Source organism: Castanea sativa, chromosome 6, assembly GCF_040712315.1.
Source record: "Castanea sativa cultivar Marrone di Chiusa Pesio chromosome 6, ASM4071231v1".
In the NCBI taxonomy this organism is placed as follows: domain Eukaryota; kingdom Viridiplantae; phylum Streptophyta; class Magnoliopsida; order Fagales; family Fagaceae; genus Castanea; species Castanea sativa.
Window position 1 is genome coordinate 23,085,372 of NC_134018.1, and position 20,579 is coordinate 23,105,950.

The 20,579-nt window shown below is 37.6% G+C and overlaps 1 protein-coding gene across 2 annotated transcripts; it reads right to left on the reverse strand.

Moving 5' to 3' along the window:
* Positions 1 to 197: 197 nt before the first annotated feature.
* On the reverse strand, positions 198 to 19,404 carry LOC142640445 (uncharacterized). 2 transcript variants are annotated; one of them, XM_075814544.1, is made up of 7 exons: positions 18,712 to 19,404; positions 6,377 to 6,616; positions 5,195 to 5,284; positions 2,671 to 2,820; positions 2,366 to 2,490; positions 1,641 to 1,770; positions 198 to 437 (listed from the first exon to the last, which is right to left on the reverse strand). In XM_075814544.1, exons 1-7 carry the CDS (start codon positions 19,228 to 19,230, stop codon positions 312 to 314), a joined length of 1,380 nt encoding a protein of 459 aa, XP_075670659.1. In that variant the 5' UTR covers positions 19,231 to 19,404; the 3' UTR covers positions 198 to 311. The 2 variants fall into 2 exon arrangements, with proteins under 2 accessions (XP_075670659.1, XP_075670660.1); XM_075814545.1 differs by lacking the exon at positions 1,641 to 1,770.
* Positions 19,405 to 20,579: the final 1,175 nt, after the last annotated feature.

Sequence of the window (20,579 nt, forward strand, 5' to 3'; positions counted from 1 at the left end):
ACATGTAATTACGCACCCAATATTTTACCTCTAATCCTTACTTTTGGAAAGTAAAAAATAAGAAGTTATCACAGTAAAGGGAACCCCCCGTTTCTACATCTGGAAAGACCAAAATCACGACCCAAATTTTTTCCAAAACAACAGCCCCAAATAATCTAGAAAAAGACCCCAAAAATTCAAATTACAAAGAAAAAATATGAAATCAGTGTAATTGACATAAACAAAGTTCAAATATTCACATGTGGTATTGTATGTTTTACAAAGCTTAAGACTATATACACTTCAGTTGCAAACTATGTGGAATTAATTAACTAAAATTCAATACCACAATTTATCTGAACAGAGAAGGAAGGTCGACCAACACTGGAAAGAGGAGTATCAACTCTCACTACTATCCCAGAATTCCCAACGTTCCCATTCCACTTTGACCTGCCAAGCTGCGTGGGACATTTGCAACAAGAGGGGAAAATAGAAAATTAGAAAATACTGAATAATGAGAAACAATACAAGAACATCATAACTCAGTAAAGGTTCAACTTTTATAAGGTTAACATGGTAAAGGCTAACAGGCCATCTTAAAAAGAACTTGAATTTAGTCAATAATTTTATATAGTTTTTTTATGATATATGCACAAAAATTACCATGTAAGAACAGTTGTTATCACCTTAACAAGAAGCATTCCAAATTAATTAAAACATATGATGATATCTATATATATGCAGGGTTCAAGGGATCCCCCAGTGGTTCCAACACCTCTAGGGGTGTGCAGGCATTGGAATTGAAGCCCACCAGGCCCCCTCCCCATATTTAGGTAGCTAAAAAAAGTGTCTGCGTGTGTGTGTGGGTGAGAGTGTGTGTGTGTGTGTTATCTTCTACGAGTAAGTTGACTGGAGAAATAAAAAATCAATAGTAGAGTTGAAAGAAAAGGAACCTGAACCAGCAACTTGAACATATATTCAATAAAAATACACTTATTATTTAATTAAGTATATATTTAATACAAATATGTAGTAGAAGAATTGGAAATGAGGTTTACAAGGTAAGCAAGTTCCAAGAACAGTGCAAAGCAAAGGAAAGAAAAGCTTCTAACTCAACATATTTTAACAAAAATAATTACATCTCATTGGTGATTACGGAATATTTATAAGATCTTTCTTCTTCTGTTTTTTTTTTTTTTTTTTCCTCTCTAATAAGTAAAAGTTTTCACTTTTCATTCATAAAGAAAGAATGTACAAAGGTTGATTATAATACATCCTTACAGCAAGTTACATAGGATATTTATAAAATCTAGAAAAGAGTTGCAATATAAACATCCTAAAGCCTGAATCCAATCATCTAAGATCTTATATTCTTATTTGTACATACTTCAATGTTATTGTCAAGAAACAGCTCACAGCTTTAATTACTAGTCCATCACTTTGCATGTCAATAAATTTTGTACATTAAATTTTTTTAATAAGTAATTTGTGTACACTAAATTCATTTTGTCAAATTATTCTATACAAATACTATTTAAATCTAATAAGTGAAACTTCAGAAAAGCATAGGTGGGCAAGTGTTTTAGTTTTTGCAATGGTACGTGAGAATCTATTCCCTTGACTGACATGGACTGAAAACTACCATGAACGCAATGACTTACAGATATAGATGCAAAGGCAGAAGGATGGGTCACAAATGCACATCCCAATATCAGACTCAGTTGCTCCTTCACTGAATGAATAAGCTCTGCCCGCAACCCAGGATTGCTTCCACCAAAAGTGGGGCATAAACTGACCATTGTGAAATTTGATAAGAAACATGTCAATGCCAAGTGCAATACAATTTGAAGATTCAGATACAATTAGAAGCAAAGCATACTTCTAATTGATTTTGCTAAAACTGACCACATATATAATCAGTGTGTAGTGAACAAACCCAAATGGAAAAGAGAAATGTGTAATCTGATCTAAAGCATAAAAGGGGTGTACAACAGGAAACAATAACATGGCTGATTTAAAGTGGTCATGTAGCTTGGAATAAAAACGTTGATTGTTTTTATTGCATACAATTGCATATTAACGTCACTTTCTGGAAGAGTGTTTGGAAAATGGATCTCATTATTAAATGGAAAATGGCTCTCATTTTTATTTAGGATTTTCTTGATAACAGTATTTATGTGACTTGGGATACCCAAAAGGGTTAGGAACAATAAACCTAGGTAACATATTAAATGGAAATACAGTTCACTAGAAGAAAAATAAACAAAATAGTTACTGTTGAACAGTTGAAAATAAAATAGCATGAAAGGTAACCTTCAGACTATAAATCACAATAATAAATTACCTATTCTACCCTCAATTAAATTGGCAAAGCACATAAACCAACCTGAATTGGAAAGTTGGCCTCACCATGAGACCAGATCTCTGCCATGCCAGGGCTTGTGCAAGACCAAGCGTAAATGACTTGTCAGGCCATTGTACCATTGGTGTGACGCGAGTTCCCCACTTATTCTGAACACAAAAATAATCAGTAAGTAAATCTCTTTTTTTTTTATAGGTAAATATCAGGTCCCATACATGTAGGCAAATTGGATTAATTAACAAATGGTATCAGAATCCATTTTATATTAAATGAGAACAGAATCTCGCTAAGACTATTTTTGATAACCTATTACAAATTTACATTCTCACCTTGCAGGAGAAGCTGAATCTCATTTCACCTGGATATTGACCCTGAGCTTGTAGAAGGCCCCCACAGAGAGGTAGAAAAGCACTTGTTGTGAGCCCCTCACCTGATACATAGGTCAACTGACCATTTGGAAACTGTAGATCTACAAATGACTAGGGGTAGAGAGAGAGAGAGAGAGAGAGAGAAGAACATAGTTGCATTAGAAACTTCAACCCAAGAAGCTAACAATGAGATATGATGCTTCAACTCTACACATATCTTCATATTTATTATGAGAATTACTGCTACACTGTTATGCTATGTCTTCAAGGGGAAGGGAATACAATGTCTTGATGTTAGCCTTAGGAGTTATTATTTCGTATTTGAATTAGTCATGGTTGTATTTAAGCTACGGCTTCAGCAGATATTTTCCATTTAAACTATTCTCTTCTCGTCTATTAATTTCTTGGAGGGTTGTTGCCTTTGAATATAACTAATTCTTTTCAAACTCACCTGTTCACAACATTTGGAATCAGAGCCAACCACTACGTCGAGTAATCGGACGTAACTAATTAAGTATAGGATCAAATGAGGTGCGGCTTTGTGGTCGGATTCTGAGGGGGTGACCTAGAGGCTAGATTAAAATAACTGATAGGTGAGTGAAGCTGCCAAAAAAGAGAAATGGCAACCATCGGGTCAGTGTCACTAGAGTGTGTCATCGTGGACGTCGACTGTGGAGCATGATGATATGTTATGATCCTAATGTCTCACATGAATTAAGTGTAAGTTTAACTATATGTTCATAAGCTCTTGGGCACCCTCTTCTTGCAAGCCAGATTTCAAAGGTGAGTTCTACCCATGTGTTCCTAACATTCACCCACTCAGGGCAGCTAAACTTCAAAAGAAAAGGATGGCAGAAATTGATTTTTGAACAAAATGAGACAATTTATTCATTCCTTCAGTTAGTCAATCAATAAACGGGACTTGAAAGTGTTAGTGGATCTTAGAAATCATTTTTGGTGAATTTTATTTCAAAATAGTGAAGCTTACTATATAAACTTCAATAACATTACCTAGTGTACTATCCACGTGATTGCATATCGCATAAAAAGAGTTTCTCTGCTCACTTTTCTAGTTTATTTTTTGGAATATTTGCATATAACTACAGAAATTTAGGATTAACAATGATCAGTTAATAAGTGCTCATACATATTTTCTTTTCTATTGTTACATCAAACCACTTATTAATTTGATTCTTAAATCCAGTAATAATATCTCTTATTCTAGCCCCTGGATTTGCTCAGGTGCTACATAGTAGGGTAAGGTTGAGTTGGTTCTTGAGTTCAATCTCCTTTTTTCTCTTTTTTCTTTTTTCTCTTTTTTTCTTTTTTCTCTTTTGGTATAGGTAAAAAATTGTATTCAAAGAAAAAAGGATAAATACAGATCTTAATTCCAATCATGCAAAGCAAAAGACTAATTTTCTTGATTGTAACTATCAAATTCATTTATGCAAGGTAAGCCAGAGTGCAGGAGTGCAGGACCATCAAAGTCCTACAAATGAAAATGACGCATCAATTTTAAATGAACTTGGTTTCGCAATCCCCTTCCCAATTGTCGTTTCCTTGGAAGACTGTGGAGTTCCAAAGTGCTTTCAAAGACTAACTTCTTTGTGTGGACAGTTGCGTTGGGTAGAATTTTGACTAACAACAATTTGACAAAGCCTCGTTGTTATTGACTGGTGCTGTATGTGAAGAGGAGAATACTACTCATTTACTCATTTACTCTTGCATTGCCCAATAACCAGAGGATAGTGGAGTATGGTGTTTACATTTTTCGGGGTATTTTGGGTTATGCCCAAGGATGTAGTGGAGCTTCTAGCTAGCTGGCCAGGCAAGTTTAGCAAACGTAGAAATGGGGTGATTTGGAACATGGTCCCTCACTGATTGATATGGAGTATTTGGAGGGAGAGGAATACTCGAATCTTTGAAGGAACTGAAAGATCAATTCAAGACTTGAAGGCTTCCTTCTTCCAGACTTTGTTTGGGTGGACAAATGTGTCTGGTGTTCTATCTTTCAATTCTTTGTCTGATTTGCTCGATAGATGTAGTTTTTATACTTCTTTGATGTGGAGTATTTGGAGTGAGAGGAATACTAGGATCTTTGAAGGAACCAAAAGGTCGATTCAAGACTTGAAGGCTTCCTTCTTCCAGACTTTGTTCGGGTGGACAAATGCATCGGGCACTCTCTCTTTCAATTCTTTGTCCGATTTCCTCAATAGATGTAGTGTTTATACTTATTAGTTTTGTTTGTCTCCTGCTTCCCTTAGTACATGTCTTGTGTGCTTGGTTTTTCTTGTACTTGTTTTTTCTATCAATGAAGTATACTTATCCAAAAAAATAAAAAATTATAAATGAACTTGAACATATATTTTTGTTCAACTTAAGTTAATATCAGTAAGACCGTCCAAAACCTAGCCCTGCAAAGGAGTCATCAACAAGAAAATTACACCAAACATATTGATTACAATGTTAGAAGTTGTAAACTTACACAAGCTAATGGATTGAGGCAGAGCATAGACATTAACAGCCACCTTCTATGCTTTGACCACACAGCTGGACAAAGTGAGTGCATCCCATTCTGAAAAATGAACAGATGAGCAAATTAGTACAACACAAAGGAGGGAAAATCTGGAGAAGCATCTAAATACAAAAAATTAAATTGCAACAATACTGAGTAATGAATAGAAGGAAATAACTATTAATATTAATAGAAAAGGAAACAGAGAATGAGCTCTAGCTCAGATGGCAGGGTGAGGCAGTTGGTTCACAACCCACTGGGTGATTAACTCCCCAATAATTTAAATAAATAAATACAAAAAGGAAAAAGGAAGCCACTGAATCAACCATTATCACAAATGGTATTAATACTTGAGTTCTTGCTGATAAGGTAGCTTCAACATTATGCACTGCCAAGTCAGTATTATAAAATGCACTGTAAGGCTTACTCAATTTACAGTGCCCTCCCTCCTAATTTTAGATTGTACACAGACCTCCCTTACATTCGAAATATACACTTACCTCCCCTACACCCCAGCACCATTAAATCTACTAAAGTATTGATCTTACCCACTACCCCATACTTGGAGGTGCAATTTGCTCTGAAGGCCATTGGCAGTTTTTAGTTAAATGATTTGATAAGTAGTTGACTTTTGCTAAAACTTAAGGGGAAAAAAACGTTCACAGGGTTTAAGAAAACAAGAAGATAAAATAGAAGAAAGGGAATCTAAAGTTTTTTTTTTTTTTTTTCCTGACAGGTAATTGCAATTTATTAAAAATCATAAAGTGTATACAGTGAGTATAGAAGTATAAAGATTAAAGAGCCTAAAAACTCTATCAAAGAAGAATATGAGAGGGTAAAAACTCCATCAAAGAAGTGAAACTTGAGATTTGGCAAATGATGCTATCAGAAACGTAGATTTTTCAGCTCTATCCAAGAAAAACAAAGGCAGCTCTATAGTAGGTAGGTATTATAGAAATATCAGCAACACACAAGCGAAGCACATTAGCCTATCCTCTACCCTGCCTCAGATGTTCAGACTTCTCCCTCTCTCTCTCTCTCTCTCTCTCTCACACAGACACACCTTCTGATGCAGTTAATCTTTTTTAGTTATGCTTTGTGAAGTGAGTTGAATATAACAAACTGATGTAGGAAAACCAAAGTTGATCATACCTTTCTATCATAGCCATACCAAAGCAAATGTTGCTTTGACAAATGGACTGGCAAAAGAAGCGTCGTATCACGAACAAAGAGTACTGGTCCAAGCTGGACAAGGAAGAGAGAAGAATTGTCGTTTCCAGATGAAGAACTGCCGTGCGATGACTCCAGTCTCCATAAATCTCCTCTTGCAACCAAAGAACTTTCTACGTCACGTGTTCTACTATCGTAAGTTGATGTAATATTTATGATCCCCTGCATCAAGTAAAGATGAACTGTTCACAAAATATATAATTAAAAACAAAACAAGGGACATTAAATAAAAGAAATTTACATGCAACCGTCCCACCATTTAAACCTGGAAAAAGAGTTCACAAATGAGACTTCTGTGACAACTAAACAAATTTTTGAGAATGGAAGTGGTTGCCTTCATAGACAAGACAAAACAAAAGGCATGCAGGATGGTCATAAAAATCTCTACAAGGTGTTTAAGATGTAAATGGAATTTTGATGCTCAGTTCTCCAGCAATTGAAATGATCAGGATTATTTTAAACATCCTTCCTATTATCTAGGATACATCACTTGACTAAATCTAGTAGAAAAAAGTATTGAATTATTATGCCATGAGAAACACTCCCCATGCAACTACACATGAAAACAAAGATTCTAAAAAAAACAAAGCACTAGAATGCAATTAAGTGGACAGAAAACTTGAATTCTTGTAGACAATTAGTCAACTATGATTAAAAAGGTAGTTACACGCTTATCTAAAAGATAATATCCTAATGACAAGATTTTCATGAGGGGAAAAACAGAAAGAAAGAAAGAAAGAATAATTGAATAGACTTCTATTCAGTTTACCAGTGGTCAAAAAATCCTTTTGTGACATTCAAGTTCTCTTACTCTTTTGCAGGCATATCCTATTATCTTGTTCCATAGGGAAAGTACTTAAAGCTCCATTTTTTGAGCGCTACTACTGGGCATGAATTAGAGTCAGCAACAGATTAATTGATAGTCTAACAGGGACTGTTTACTGTAAAAAAAGGAGTTTCAAGAAAACCTAAAATATAGGCTAAAATATTGGTTTCATCCCTATTGTTTGCATAAATTTTGATTTCCATCCCTAAAATTTACAGAGTTGGTTTTTGTCCCTAACTACTGAAAACGCTGCACTTTCTGTCCTTGAACTTTAAAAAGATCTTTTTTAATCCCTAAACTATTCAAAGAAGTACTTTTTCATCCATATTTTCACCCGTAAACTATTGGGGGGAAAAAAAAGGCTATTTGAAAAGAAAGTGTAACGATTTCAATAGTTTAGGGAGGAGAAATGAACTTTTTAAAGTTTAAGGACCCAAAACAATCTTCGTGCAAATTTTAGGTATGGAAACAATATGCTAGCTAAAGTCTATATCTGTTTGAATAGTTCAATGTATGGATACTAGTTTATTGAAAAATGGAACTAACTCACATACACAAAGAGCACACATCATAGTCCTGAAGAAATACAATAAGGTGACAGGCACAATCTAAATGAAAGAGAATTAATTTAAGTCTATGATGAAATTTATCTCATTTGACCCAAAACAAAAGACCATTCAAACAAAGTTCTTAGGAAAGATGATTTTAAAAGCTGAATAATGAGGCATCCGCACAACTAGTTCCTTTCCTTCCACAAAATCAACAAAAGGAATAAAGGAGCCAAATTCCACGTAAGAATATTTCCCAAATTAATCCCTCCATCCATAAAGTAGTTCTAATGCACCCTTGGGCAATACCATTTGTGCTCCAAAAACTAAAAAGGTAGAGATCCACATTTCATAAGCAATATAACAATGCAAAAAAAATCAAAAAAAAAAAAAAATCAAAAGCTCACCACTACTAGACTAATTCCTCTGTTTATAAGATTGTCACCGATTAGAATCTTTCCCCAAAATGCTGTCCGCAAAAAGAAAGCTACCCTAAGTACCCTTTTTGGACCATTGGTGCACCAAATACTACTTTTCCAAGGAATCATCACTTCCCTTGCACCTCTTAAAGCCTCATAATATGAACTAACATCACATCGAACATCACCAGTCATTGTCCACTTCATTCTGTCAGAACTTTTACTGCTTGAAAATTGGAGTATAAAATATCAAACAAAGAGTCAATCAACTCCGGTATGGATACAGTTCAAAATAGCAATCACTTTATAATCGGACAGAAGTTAAGAAAATGATATATATATATATATATAGAGAGAGAGAGAGAGAGAGAGAGAGAGAGAGAGAGAGAGAGAGAGAGAATTCAAGCAGTAGAAGATGACACTACTCAAAACATAGCTCAAGCAATGAAACACTCAAAGCACCATTAATCAAACGCTAAACTCAAAAGACTACAGCCAATGCCATAATAGGTTCCACTTTGATCAATATACAAACTATCCACTATAAACCTAATAAACTAGCTAGGAACCCAAGAATCATATCCAAACTCTAAACCCCTCATTCCTGTGTTTGCATCACTATTGTACACCTACAATATAAGTGAAATCGCTCCTTCACAGCACATCCATCTTTACCTTGGCTTTAAAGAGCTTCACTATTTAAAAAATTCAACTACTCCCAAATTCTTCACCCAATAGACTCCAAACAAACCAAACACTATAAACCACAAATCAGAAGCAATGGGGCAACGAAGTAAGAGATGGTCTATTGTTTCCCCATTACATTTGCACATATAACACCAATCCAAAATTTTCTTCTATATAAGTTATCAATCGTCAAAAGTTTCCCTAGGGTTGCAATCCAGGCAAAGAAAGCAACTCAAGAGGGAATCTTTAATTTCCAAATGCTTTTCCATGGGAAAGACTAATCCCTAATGAGTCAAGACCTGGTAATAGTCACTAACCTCAAAACCCTTTCTCTTAGCTGGTTTATAGGCTTATAGCACATCTTATCCTACCCACTTCCCCTCACAGGAACACCATAAATAAAATCCATAAAATTCAACAATGATCCAATTCCCAATCCTGTACACCTCTTATGAAATTAAAATCCCAATGAAGATCGCCCCATTGGTGAACTGAATAAGTTCTGCCACAAGCATCCTTGTCCCAGCTGATTTAGAATAACTCCTAAAAACACATCTGAAGAAGCCTCTCCCTACACCATACATCCCGCCAAAACTTCACTCTAGATCCATCCCCAATTTCAAACTAAAAGGGGTGCGAAAAATTGGGGCAACCTCGTTTTATATTCTTCCACAAGCTCTGATGAAGTCATGGAAGATCAACATGCTATTACTTTGCAAATTCACCTATTCAAGAATTATTTATTGGGTCCTCGTGTGAAGTCTAATTGAAGTGAAAGTCATGCCCTTTTAATAGTCCAAGTATGAGTCTTTTAGGGTTAAAACAGTTTTTACTTTGGGTTTTTATTTTATTAGTTATGGTCAGTTTTATATTGAGGGGAAAATCTGTAATTTCTGCAACTCCTGCAAAATACCCTTAGTTCGCAGGAATTGCAGAAATTACATATTTGCCCCTTAATATAAACTGACCATAACTAATAAGATAAAATCCCAAATTAAAAATTGTTTTAACCCTAAAAGGCTCATATTTAGACCATTAAAAATGCACGACTTCACTTCAATTGGACTTCACACAAGGACCCAATAAAATAATTTTGGAATAAGTTTGCAAAGTAATAGCATATTAATCTTCCATGACTCCATCACACTCCTCTGGTTGGAAGAAACTCAATCTAGAGTTTTAAAGTGTTAAAGTATAAGATCCTCCAAACTTCAAACTTGCACCAACTCTTCAATCACCTTTGGAAGTATCAAGAATAAAAAATCTTTCTTTCCCATCATATCATTAAATTCGTTTGGAATGATAAAGTCAACAACCAGAGGACTATTCAACTTGAAATCCTTCTTGAATTAATCTATGGTAGTAACATCAATGTCTTCCTTCATCTTCACTTTTCCATGATCAATTTTATGCTCGCCTTGCTCCTTTGTGATCTCCATTGCAAGAACACCAATATCTTCCTTGGTGTCAACTTTCCTATGATCAAACTTATTCTCATCTTGCTTCAGCTCTCCAACTTCCTTTTGTGGCACTATAGCTCTTTGATATGGAGTTTCAGCAGCATCCTTAGGCTTGACCTTTTGTTTTTGCCTTAGTTGTTCCAGTTGTTCTGCACTCATAGACTTTAACACAATTTGTGGCACTATAGGTCTTTCTTTTGGAGTTTCAGCAGCATCCTTAGGCTTGACCTTTTGTTTTTGCCTTAGATGTTCTAGTTGTTCTGCACTCATAGACTTTAACACAATTTGTACATTATTGAACATAAATTTATACGTATTTTCCTTTTCAATATCATACACATCTTAGTCATAAAGCCAAGGGCGACCAAATAAAATATGAGTCACAGTCATAGGAATAACATCACACTATATAGAATTATATTGCCTACGAGAAATAGAAACCAAGCATCGTTTCATTACCGGAATAAAGGTGTTATTTATCCATGCTACCTTGTATGGTTTCGGATGTGGTTCTATTGGTAGCTTCAACCTTTCAACAGTAGCTTCAGAAACAAAATTCATCTTGCTACCATCAATAATATGCATTTGACTTTCAATTTCACAGCGCACTATGGTCCTAAATGTTGAAGTACACTTCCAATCATCCTCTTGCTTGGGCATAGCTCGAATATGCTTAACAACTGAAAGAAGAGATGTATCTTTTACTTCTTCTTCGAGATCACCATCTTCGCGCATCAACATGATCCTAGATGAGTTTTATCAAGTGGATGAAGAAGATTTTGGCAAAGGATATGTGATAGGATTTTGCTCTGATACCAATTTGATGTAGGACAAATTAGGGATTTGTCTACTTTAGTTGTGTTCGGTTTGAGTTAGGAAAGAAGAAGAATTAGAGAGAAGTTAGGGTTGTTTAGGGGCTGTGTGAATAGCAACCTTAGAAAGAAAGAAGAAAAAAGGAGGAGAGAATGAGAAATAAACAATAAAGGCCAATGTGCCTATTGCTTAAAACACTTCATTTTTTTTTTTTTTTTGATAGGTAATCAGAAATCTAATATTAAAGAGAAAAAAAAAATGAAAAGTAAAAGATGTTCATGATGATGAACAAGAAGAAATAATAGAACAAACAACGCAACAAAGAGAGGGTAATCAGGAAACTAAACTAAAGGAAGACATAAACTTAGAGAGAGAAGAACAATCAGTAAAACCCCAACAACGAGACCACTCCAAAAGACTGCGTTAGCATAAAACCTTTAACTCATCCAATGTCTTCTCATTGTTCTCAAAAGATTGACGATTTCGTTTCAACCACAATCCACATTAAGCACCCTAGAACCAAATTCCAAATGTGCAAATTATGCTTTCCAAGCCACTGATGCTAACAAGATAACAAACCCACCACCGATCCTAGCATAACCCAATGAATACCAAAAGCCTGAAGCATAAAAGTCCATAAGGAATGAGTAACAGGACAATGAAGAAGAAGGTGGTCTACCGACTCCCCATCACAGCAACACATACAACACCAATTAGCCAAAGGGCGACCCTTAATCATTAGATTATCCAAAGTAAGGATCCGACCATGTACAGTTGTCCATAAAAAGAACGCCACGCGCTTAGGAATCTTTGGTTTCCAAACACCCTTCCAAGAAAACAAAGAATTCGAAGCACTCCAAATCGCATGGTAGTAAGACCGGGTGTCAAACTTACCATCACTTTTTAGCCGCCAGCAAAGAGTATCTCCTATCACCTCGAGGAATACGAGTTTGGATAAGCTGAAATAGAGAATAAAATGCAGCCAATTCCCAATCTTCAAAAGCTCTATAAAACCTTAAATTCCACACTCTAATAGTACCCCCTCCTGGAATTCACAAAACCTCAGAGATGCAAGCATCCTTGACCGCTAAACACACATAGAGCTCAGGATTGAGATCTTTTAGAGTATTATCATCAATCTACCTATCATGCCAAAAGCGGATACGAGTGCCTTCACCCACTACAAAAGACAGATGCTTAGAAAATCTCTCCCACCCTTCACTAATGCTTCTCCATAGGCCACACCCATGAGTCCTCATGCAGACTTTAGTACTCCACCCCCCTTGACCCTCACCATATTTTGTGGAGATAACTCTCCACCAGAAATGAGTAACTTTATGACCATATCTCCACAACTATTTCCCTAATAAAGCTTGATTAAATGGCACCACACTTCTTATCCTAAAACCACCCATCTCAACGGATAAACACACATTTTCCCAAGCCACCAAAGGATACTTGAAACTCCCCTCAGAAGACCCCCACAGAAAATTCCTCTGAATACTTTCCCATCTAGCAGCCACAACTTTAAAATTAGTAAAAAGAGATAAAAAGTATGTTGGGAGACTTGAAAGAGTACTCTTTAGTAACATGAGCCTACCACCCTTAGATAAATAGAGACGCTTCCACCCAGAAAGTTTCTTCTCCATTTTCTCTAAAATAGGATTTTAAATCAAAGTAGTCTTAAAAGAAGTAACTTTCTTCGTTATGGATCAAAAAAAAAAAAAAAAAAAAAAGTTCCCAACAGCATCTCCAAATATTTCATAGGAAAACTGCTCACTCTACATTGAAGAATATTAGCCAGTGCATCTAGATTATTCACCTCCCCAATAGGTATAATCTCACTTTTCCCGACATTGACCATCAAACCCATAAAAGCCTGAAAACAAGACAACACCAACTTTATGGACAGCAACTGTTCCCTAGAGGCATCACAAAATAAAAGTGTCGTCAACAAATAACAGATGGGAAATACGCACACCAACAGAGTTCACAGCTCCCACCTGAAAACCCCGAATAAGATTACACCCCTTGTCTCAACCCCCGAGAGCTTCCAAAAAAACCTTCACGGGATCCATTAACCAAGACTAAAAAATGGACAGACGTAACACAAGCCTTAATCCACCCCCTCCATTTCAACCCAAAACCCATCCAGCCCAACAAATAAAACAAGGCCTCCCAGTTCACATGGTCTTAAGCTTTTTCAATATCAAGCTTGTATACGACACCCAGTATCCTGCTCTTCAACCTGCTATCTAGGCATTCATTTGCTATAAGCACTGAATCCAGAATCTACCTTCCGCCAACAAACGAATTTTGAGTCTCAGAGATGAGATTATCCAAAACCACCCTCAACCTATTAGCCAACACCTTGGACAGCAGCTTGTACACACTACCCACCAAATTGATGGGGCGAAAGTCCTTAATGTTAACAGCATTGCACTTCTTAGGAATTAAAGTGAGAAACGAAGCATTCATAGACCATTCAAACACAAAGTGCCGATGAAAGTAAACAAAAAAATCCATGACATCCTTTTCCACCACACTCCAACATTTGTGAAAAAAAGCCATGGCAAAACTATCAGGACCAAGGGCTTTGTGACCCTCCATCTCCCTTAATACCTGGATGACTTCCTCCTTCGTGAACTCCTTCTCTAAAGATAATCGCTCATCCTCTTCAATACAAGCAAAATCTAACCCATCCATAGTAGGACGCCCCACCTCAGTTTCCTTATACAACCCTTCGTAAAAGAGGACTAATTGAGAGCGTACATCTGACTCATCCTCATAAAGAACACCATCCACCTCAATCCTTTTAATTTGATTAGCATTTCTATGTGAGTTTGCTAATCTATGAAAGAATCGCGTATTACTATCGCCCTCCTTCACATACAAGGCCCGAGACTTTTGTCTCCAAGAAATCTCCTCAAGAGAAGCCAACTGTTCTATGTCTCCTTTGAGTTAAAGGCGACAAATCTGTTCCTCATTTGAAAGATCCACCAACTCCTCTCTCGCATCTAAACCCATCAGCTCAGTCAGCATGTTCTTCTTTCTAAAAGCCAAATCACCAAATTCCTCCTTGTTCCACTTTTTCAAATCTGCTTTCAAAGCCTTCAATTTTTGTGCCAAAATGAAGCTAGGAGAGCCCGCAAAACTGTACCCATCCCACCAATGCTTAACTCTATCAACAAAACCCTTAACTTTCAACCACATATTTTCAAATCTAAAGGCACTTCAACTGTGTCGAACAACACCAGCTTCCAACAAAAGCAGGTAGTGGTCTGAAAGAACACGAGGAAGCACCCGTTGGGATACATTCTCAAAGTGCTCCTCCCAATCAAGAGAAACCAAAGCCCTGTCAATTCTTGACATAGAGGGAAGACCAGAATCTCTAAACCAAGTGAAGGAGGCCCCCTCTAAAGGTAAATCAACTAAAGAATTATTCTCTATAAAATCCGAGAATGCAAACATAGCAGGGCTAAAAGACTCACAGCCAAGCCTTTCACTTGGGTACCTGATAATATTGAAATCACCTACTAGACACCATGCCATGGGCCACCTGGCATGCACCTGTGATAACTCCTCCCACAAAGTAGACCATTGTCCATTGTCATTAGGGCCATACACACCTGTATAAGCCCAAACAAAGTCATCCACCACTTTTCTCAATAATACACTAACAGAAAACTGTCCAACAATGACATCCAACTTCTCAAAGACCCTCTTATCCCAAATCAGCAAGAACCCTCCCGAAGTCTGCACAGCATCCAAAACAGCCCAATTAATGAAAGGACTACCCCATAAACTCCAAACAAAAGCAACATCGATAGAAGATAATTTTGTTTCTTAAAAACATACAATATCACACTTCCATTCTTTTAGAAGATTCTTACAAACCTCTCTCTTCCGAGGATTGTTAAGCTCCCTTACATTCCAAGAAAGTAGTCGTAGAGTCATTTAAAACTTTTAACAACCCCCATAGCAATAAAAGAAGCTCTGCTCCTTCTCCGAGAAGAGACACCATCATAATTAACATAAGAAATAAGCCCCTTAAGCTCCCTGAGACCTCGTGACCCTGAGTTTGCAGGTTGCTTAGACACCCCATCATCATTCACCTTGAGACATTCCTGTTCTAGAATGCAAAAAAGAGCCAAACATTGAGATTTATGTTTCACAATAGGGAAACCCACCATTTCACATAAATTTTTCATCAACTGTGACACCCAATTCAAAGGTGGCCAAGACTCTGTCACCTGTGTTCCCTCTATAGAATCCTGAACCAACAAACCCTCACTGAGATCATTAAGTACCCACCGAGACAAAGGTTCACATTCCAACACAATTATCTCTCTCCGCCGACACAACCACTATCATCCACCCCACAGGTCTCCCACGATAGAAGGTGAAGCCCAAAATCTGTCTGAAATTCCCCAACAGAATCCACTAACCTCTGTTGCGTCGTATCATCAAGAGGACTACTCCGTTCTTCTTCATGAGCTTCCCCTTCCCCAAACTCAGCTTCCATCCCATTACCCAAGTCTGAGAGAGGAGAAAATCTATTTTGAGCCACCCATGGTTGCCAACAAAGGATCGGCGACACCTCTTTCAGAATCGAAGGCTCAATCACTGCCATTGCCGAGCTAATCACCATATCACCGGTGAACCCAGAGTCCCAAATACCTAATCCATGAGTTACCTCGGCCCCGGAGCCCGTGAACCCAGAAAAAACAGCCTAGCCGAAGTCGAGATTAACTATATCAGAGCTACACCTTGACGCCAATTCTTTTCCAGTCACTGGATCACCAAAAACTCTCATCGGCATCATCCCATCGCCACTTGAGCTCGCACCCACTTGTCTCTCTACTGGAGGCAGATCCCGAGACTCACTCTCACCCAACGGATTCTCCATCGGCTTCAGAACTCGAGGCCCCAGCACATACATCGGTTGGGCTACGAGTTCAGATTTAAAACGCTGACTATGGGCTGGGTTTACCAAAGTTTGGCTTTGGCATGGCCTCCAAACAGATTTGGGCTTGGCTGTATTAAATGGGCTAGAGGTAATAATATTATGAACAGTGGGCTTTATAGGTTGCACCACTTTTGGGCCCACTTCATTGACCTCAGACCACACTATAGCCCATCTCCCATCTTTCCCACGCTCCATAAGCATAAAAAGATCCAAGGTCAATTCAGATTTTATACCTTTACTTTCAATCCCATTTATTGTTGACAAAATCTTTGCCCCAAGTTGCTCCTACTGTCCTAGTATACTTTCCTTGCAAGTATCACGGTTATTACGGCTGAAATTTGACAAAATCTTCGCCCCAAGTTGCTCCCTCTGTCCTAGAATACTTTCCTTGCAGGTATCATGGTTATTACGACTAAAAGCTCTAGGATTTGTATTTTGAACCAATGAAGTTTTATTCTTCCCTTTATCTCCTCCACCACCGTTGTTTTTCCGTTTCCTCGCCACCACCGACGCAAAGGATATTGAGGCATCTCCTTTGGGAATACCTATGATTGCTTGCTTGGGAGCTAGAGACTCTGGGTCTATCGCCTTTCTCAGATGTAAACCAAAACCTCTCCAACCACTCCCCGACTTCCCTTCTGGCACCACTATAGAACCCTTATGACGACCATGATTGAGTTCAGATATTAATAAGAAAGAGCCGTAAGTGTTGGATCCCAACTAAAGAATAAAACATTTGTCACCCTCACGAAAAGATTTCGCAAACTGACCACGAGACTGCCCAGAGATCAGTTATTCCACATTGAACAGCAATCTCTTTGCACTACCTTTTCCCATAAAAATTGATCTTAAAGAATCTCTGCCTCTCTCATAAATACAAAGCTGGTAAAACATACCACCTTCCTCAACTGAAAACTCAAATGTTTTTGATTCAACGAAGAAAAAAACAGAGCCTCCCATGTTGAAAAAGAAATCAACAAAAGAAGCATAAAAAAACACACAGAAGAAAGCAGGAGAACAAAGTACATACTCAGTGAATGCATTTCAAGGGTATGTCCACTAAGTGAGATGACAAGGAAAAAAAAATTATGAAAATCATTCTACTTTCTTTGAATACATTGAACCCAATATATATAAAGACTCTTACTTGTACTTGTAATAGGATTCCTAATAGTATTAGAACTACTAGTAAAACCTAATACATACTAACTTGGACAAGATTCTAAACTTAACTAAATTACCAAAATACTCTTAATTTGCAAGAATTGCAAAAATTAAAGATTTGCCCCTCAAAATAAAACTGACCATAACTAATAAAATTAAAACCCAAATTAAAAATTGTTTTAACCCTAAAAGACTCATACTTAGACCATTAAAAGGACACAACTTTCACTTCAATTGGACTTCACACGAGGACCCAATAAAATAATTCTTGAATAGGCGAATTTGCAGAGTAATAGCATATTAATCTTCCATGACTCCTTCAAATGTTCTGTGGAATCATTGTTGTTGCAACAAAAGAAAGGGAGGAGAAGGAAGTGGGGTGTGGGATTTAACCGAAATTTTAATGATTGGGAGAATGATGGGCCGGCTGCTTTCTTTTATTTATTAGAATCCCATATTCCTTCTAGGGAGTGGGAAGATTGCATGAGATGGAAGCGTAAGAGTAGTGGGGAATTCACTGTGCAATCTTTTTGTGAGACTTTACGGGGTTCACCACCTATGTCTTTCCCTTGGAAAGCCATATGGAAGGTTAAGGCTCCTCGGAGAGTTTCCTTCTTCATCTGGACAGCAGCTTTGGGGAAGATTCTCACTGGTGATAATCTAATCAAGAGGGGCTATTCACTATTGAGTTGGTATTGTATGTGTCGACGTAGTGGGGAGACTGTGGACCACCTATTGATACATTGCAGTGTGGCAGCTGAACTGTGGAATTTGTATTTAGGATGTTTGATTCTATGGGTACTACAAGAGAAGGTTTTAAATAATTATGCAGGTCAGTGGGTAGCAAATTGGAGGATCAAATTCTTCTTCAAATGTATGGAATCTTGTTCCTTTATGTTTGTTGTGGACTATTTGGAAGGAAAGAAATCAACATACTTTTGAAGACATGGTGTTTAAGTCAACTCAATTGCTAGCATCCTTCATTAGTTCTCTTTATGAGTAGTCTTTTACTTCGGGTCTCACAGATAGTAATTGTGTTCCATCTTTCACAGAGTGTATAGGTATGTAAATATTTTTCCGGTTATAATTCTTTAGGCTATGCTGTGTCTTTTAGATGAAGTAGTCTCGTATCAATAAAATTATTCTTACTTAACCAAAAATAAAAAGTATTTAATTCACCACACATTTGATAGTATTGTGTCCTTTATTATCAACTACTTACCACCTCGCCAAAATCTACTTAAGAACTGCTTTAATCTATCTAACTTACACAAGTCCCATCATACCCAATACCCTTCACTAGCAAATAAATAAATACACAACCATTGTTAAAAATTGATGAATAAATTAGGTTTTTTTTTTTTTTTTTACCTGGGGCTGGGGTCTACCAAGAAGTGCTGCAGACCTTAGATTAAAACCACCTGCTTCATCATCATCCACCAACTCATCACCACCACCATCAATATTCTCCACAAACCCCATATCCCTCAACCGCTCCGTCAACAACCCTAAATCCCGTTCTGTAACGATACCCACATCGCTCCGAAGCCTACTACTACAATTGAAATCTACCGCTGCCGCTGCTGCTGTGGTCTCTTGCCGAAAGAGCACAGGCAGCCTCCTGGAAAACTGCTGGAGCAATCCATTCAAACCGGCCCCGAAATCCGCTCCGGCCTGGCCGATCCTATTCCCGATGTCGAGGAAATCAGTTGTCTGAGTAGGGAATTCGAGGTCGAAGAGCTTGGAATGATGAGGGTTTGGCCATGGAAAGGAGGGAGGGGCGATGTGGGACTGGATCAAACCGGTGAAGCCCTGAGCTAAGCGGTCCGCAAAGTCTTGACCGTGTCTCTGCACCTCTTCCCATGCCTCAAATGACCTCTCCACCGACATTCGATCGCTCACTGGCTCTTCACCTTCATCCAATCTAAATTGAGTGAAAAAGGAAAGCTGGGGTTTTGAATCTCAGTTACTGTTACTGTGACTGTGAGAGACACCTCCACTTGGTTTGGTTGCCATTGTATTTGTGCTTCTTGTAATTTAAGACCACGACGCCACGTTAGCTGCAAAATAAAAGTTGTGGTTTTGGAGGATAAATAATTATTTCAGATTTTTATGGGACTGGCTCCTCCCCCCTTTCTTTATAATTCAACCGTTTTCTCCCATTTTAATTTAGATGACTGACACGTAGCACATAAAATTCAAGGGTTAAAAAACGCCCATAACATTTTAAGTTTTCTCTCTTCCTTTTTCTTTTTTTTTCTTTTTTTCTCTCTTGTCTCTTTCTTTGATCAACAACATCGCCCTCATCCTTTGGTGGAGAGCGGAAGTTTGGACTAAATCGGTGGTGAGATTAATGGCTAAGAGCATCAAGACTCGGTTTGGTGGCGGTGCGAAACTAAACAGGGAGGTCCTCTAGCTGGGTAGGTGGGTATGAGTTGGTTTCTTTGGGATTTGCAGATATTGATTGAATGAATAAGGGTTGGGCGCTATGTGTGATCAATGGCTTACGGGTGACTTTTTTTTTCTTCAGCCAGTGCCAGTGGTTGTAGAAAATTAGGTCGGATGTGATATGGATTTTTGGAGTGTGACTTTCGATGGGTTGCAAATTTGGTATGAGTTGGGGTTAGGCCATTGATAATTTGCTATTGTTGTGCCGCAGTGATACAAAGAGAGAGACTGTGTTGAGATTGTGAGTTAGAGTCTCATAAATGATTTGCTCTAATCTAGACACAAGTGTTAGTAATGATGTTGGTCGGAGAAAGAGGCATATTTGGATTTGTCTGTTAACACTTTTTTACTTCATTGCAAACATTATCATAGACTAACTGATTTTTTTTTTTTTTTTGGGAAAATGAGAAGACATAATAATGGGAACTCAAGACATCGAAAATAGATGAGCTAAAATATAAAATTCATGTTCTATTTTTTTAGGGAAGGAAGTGAATCCCGCTTTAGCCCAAATTGCCACCGTCCAGAATTCCACCAAATGTTGAGGATGATGATCTTTGAGAACTCTCTTTCTGATAATAAGAGGTTTGGAAAATGAGAGAGCGAGCAAGAGATGTTGAGGATAATGATCATGGGGCCAAAATTGGAAATTAACATTAATTTCCAAACAATATAATTAGTAGACACTGTTACAAAACTATATTTTTTACTAACATCTCGAGTCTTTTAGATTCGATTTTGGGCCTAAAAATCGAGTCTTTAAGGGTCGATTTTCATGGTCTGATCCCGTT

What these genes read in the sequence shown, in the direction of transcription:
- LOC142640445 (XM_075814544.1), bottom strand. Translation starts at nt 19,230, where the DNA reads ATGTCGGTGGAGAGGTCATTTGAGGCATGGGAAGAGGTGCAGAGACAC. An exon ending in GCCTCAATCCATTAGCTTGT is followed by an intron (nt 2,821 to 5,194) that starts GTAAGTTTACAA and finishes CTCTACCCCTAG; the next exon opens with TCATTTGTAGATCTACAGTT. An exon ending in AGGCCAACTTTCCAATTCAG is followed by an intron (nt 1,771 to 2,365) that starts GTTGGTTTATGT and finishes CACAATGGTCAG; the next exon opens with TTTATGCCCCACTTTTGGTG.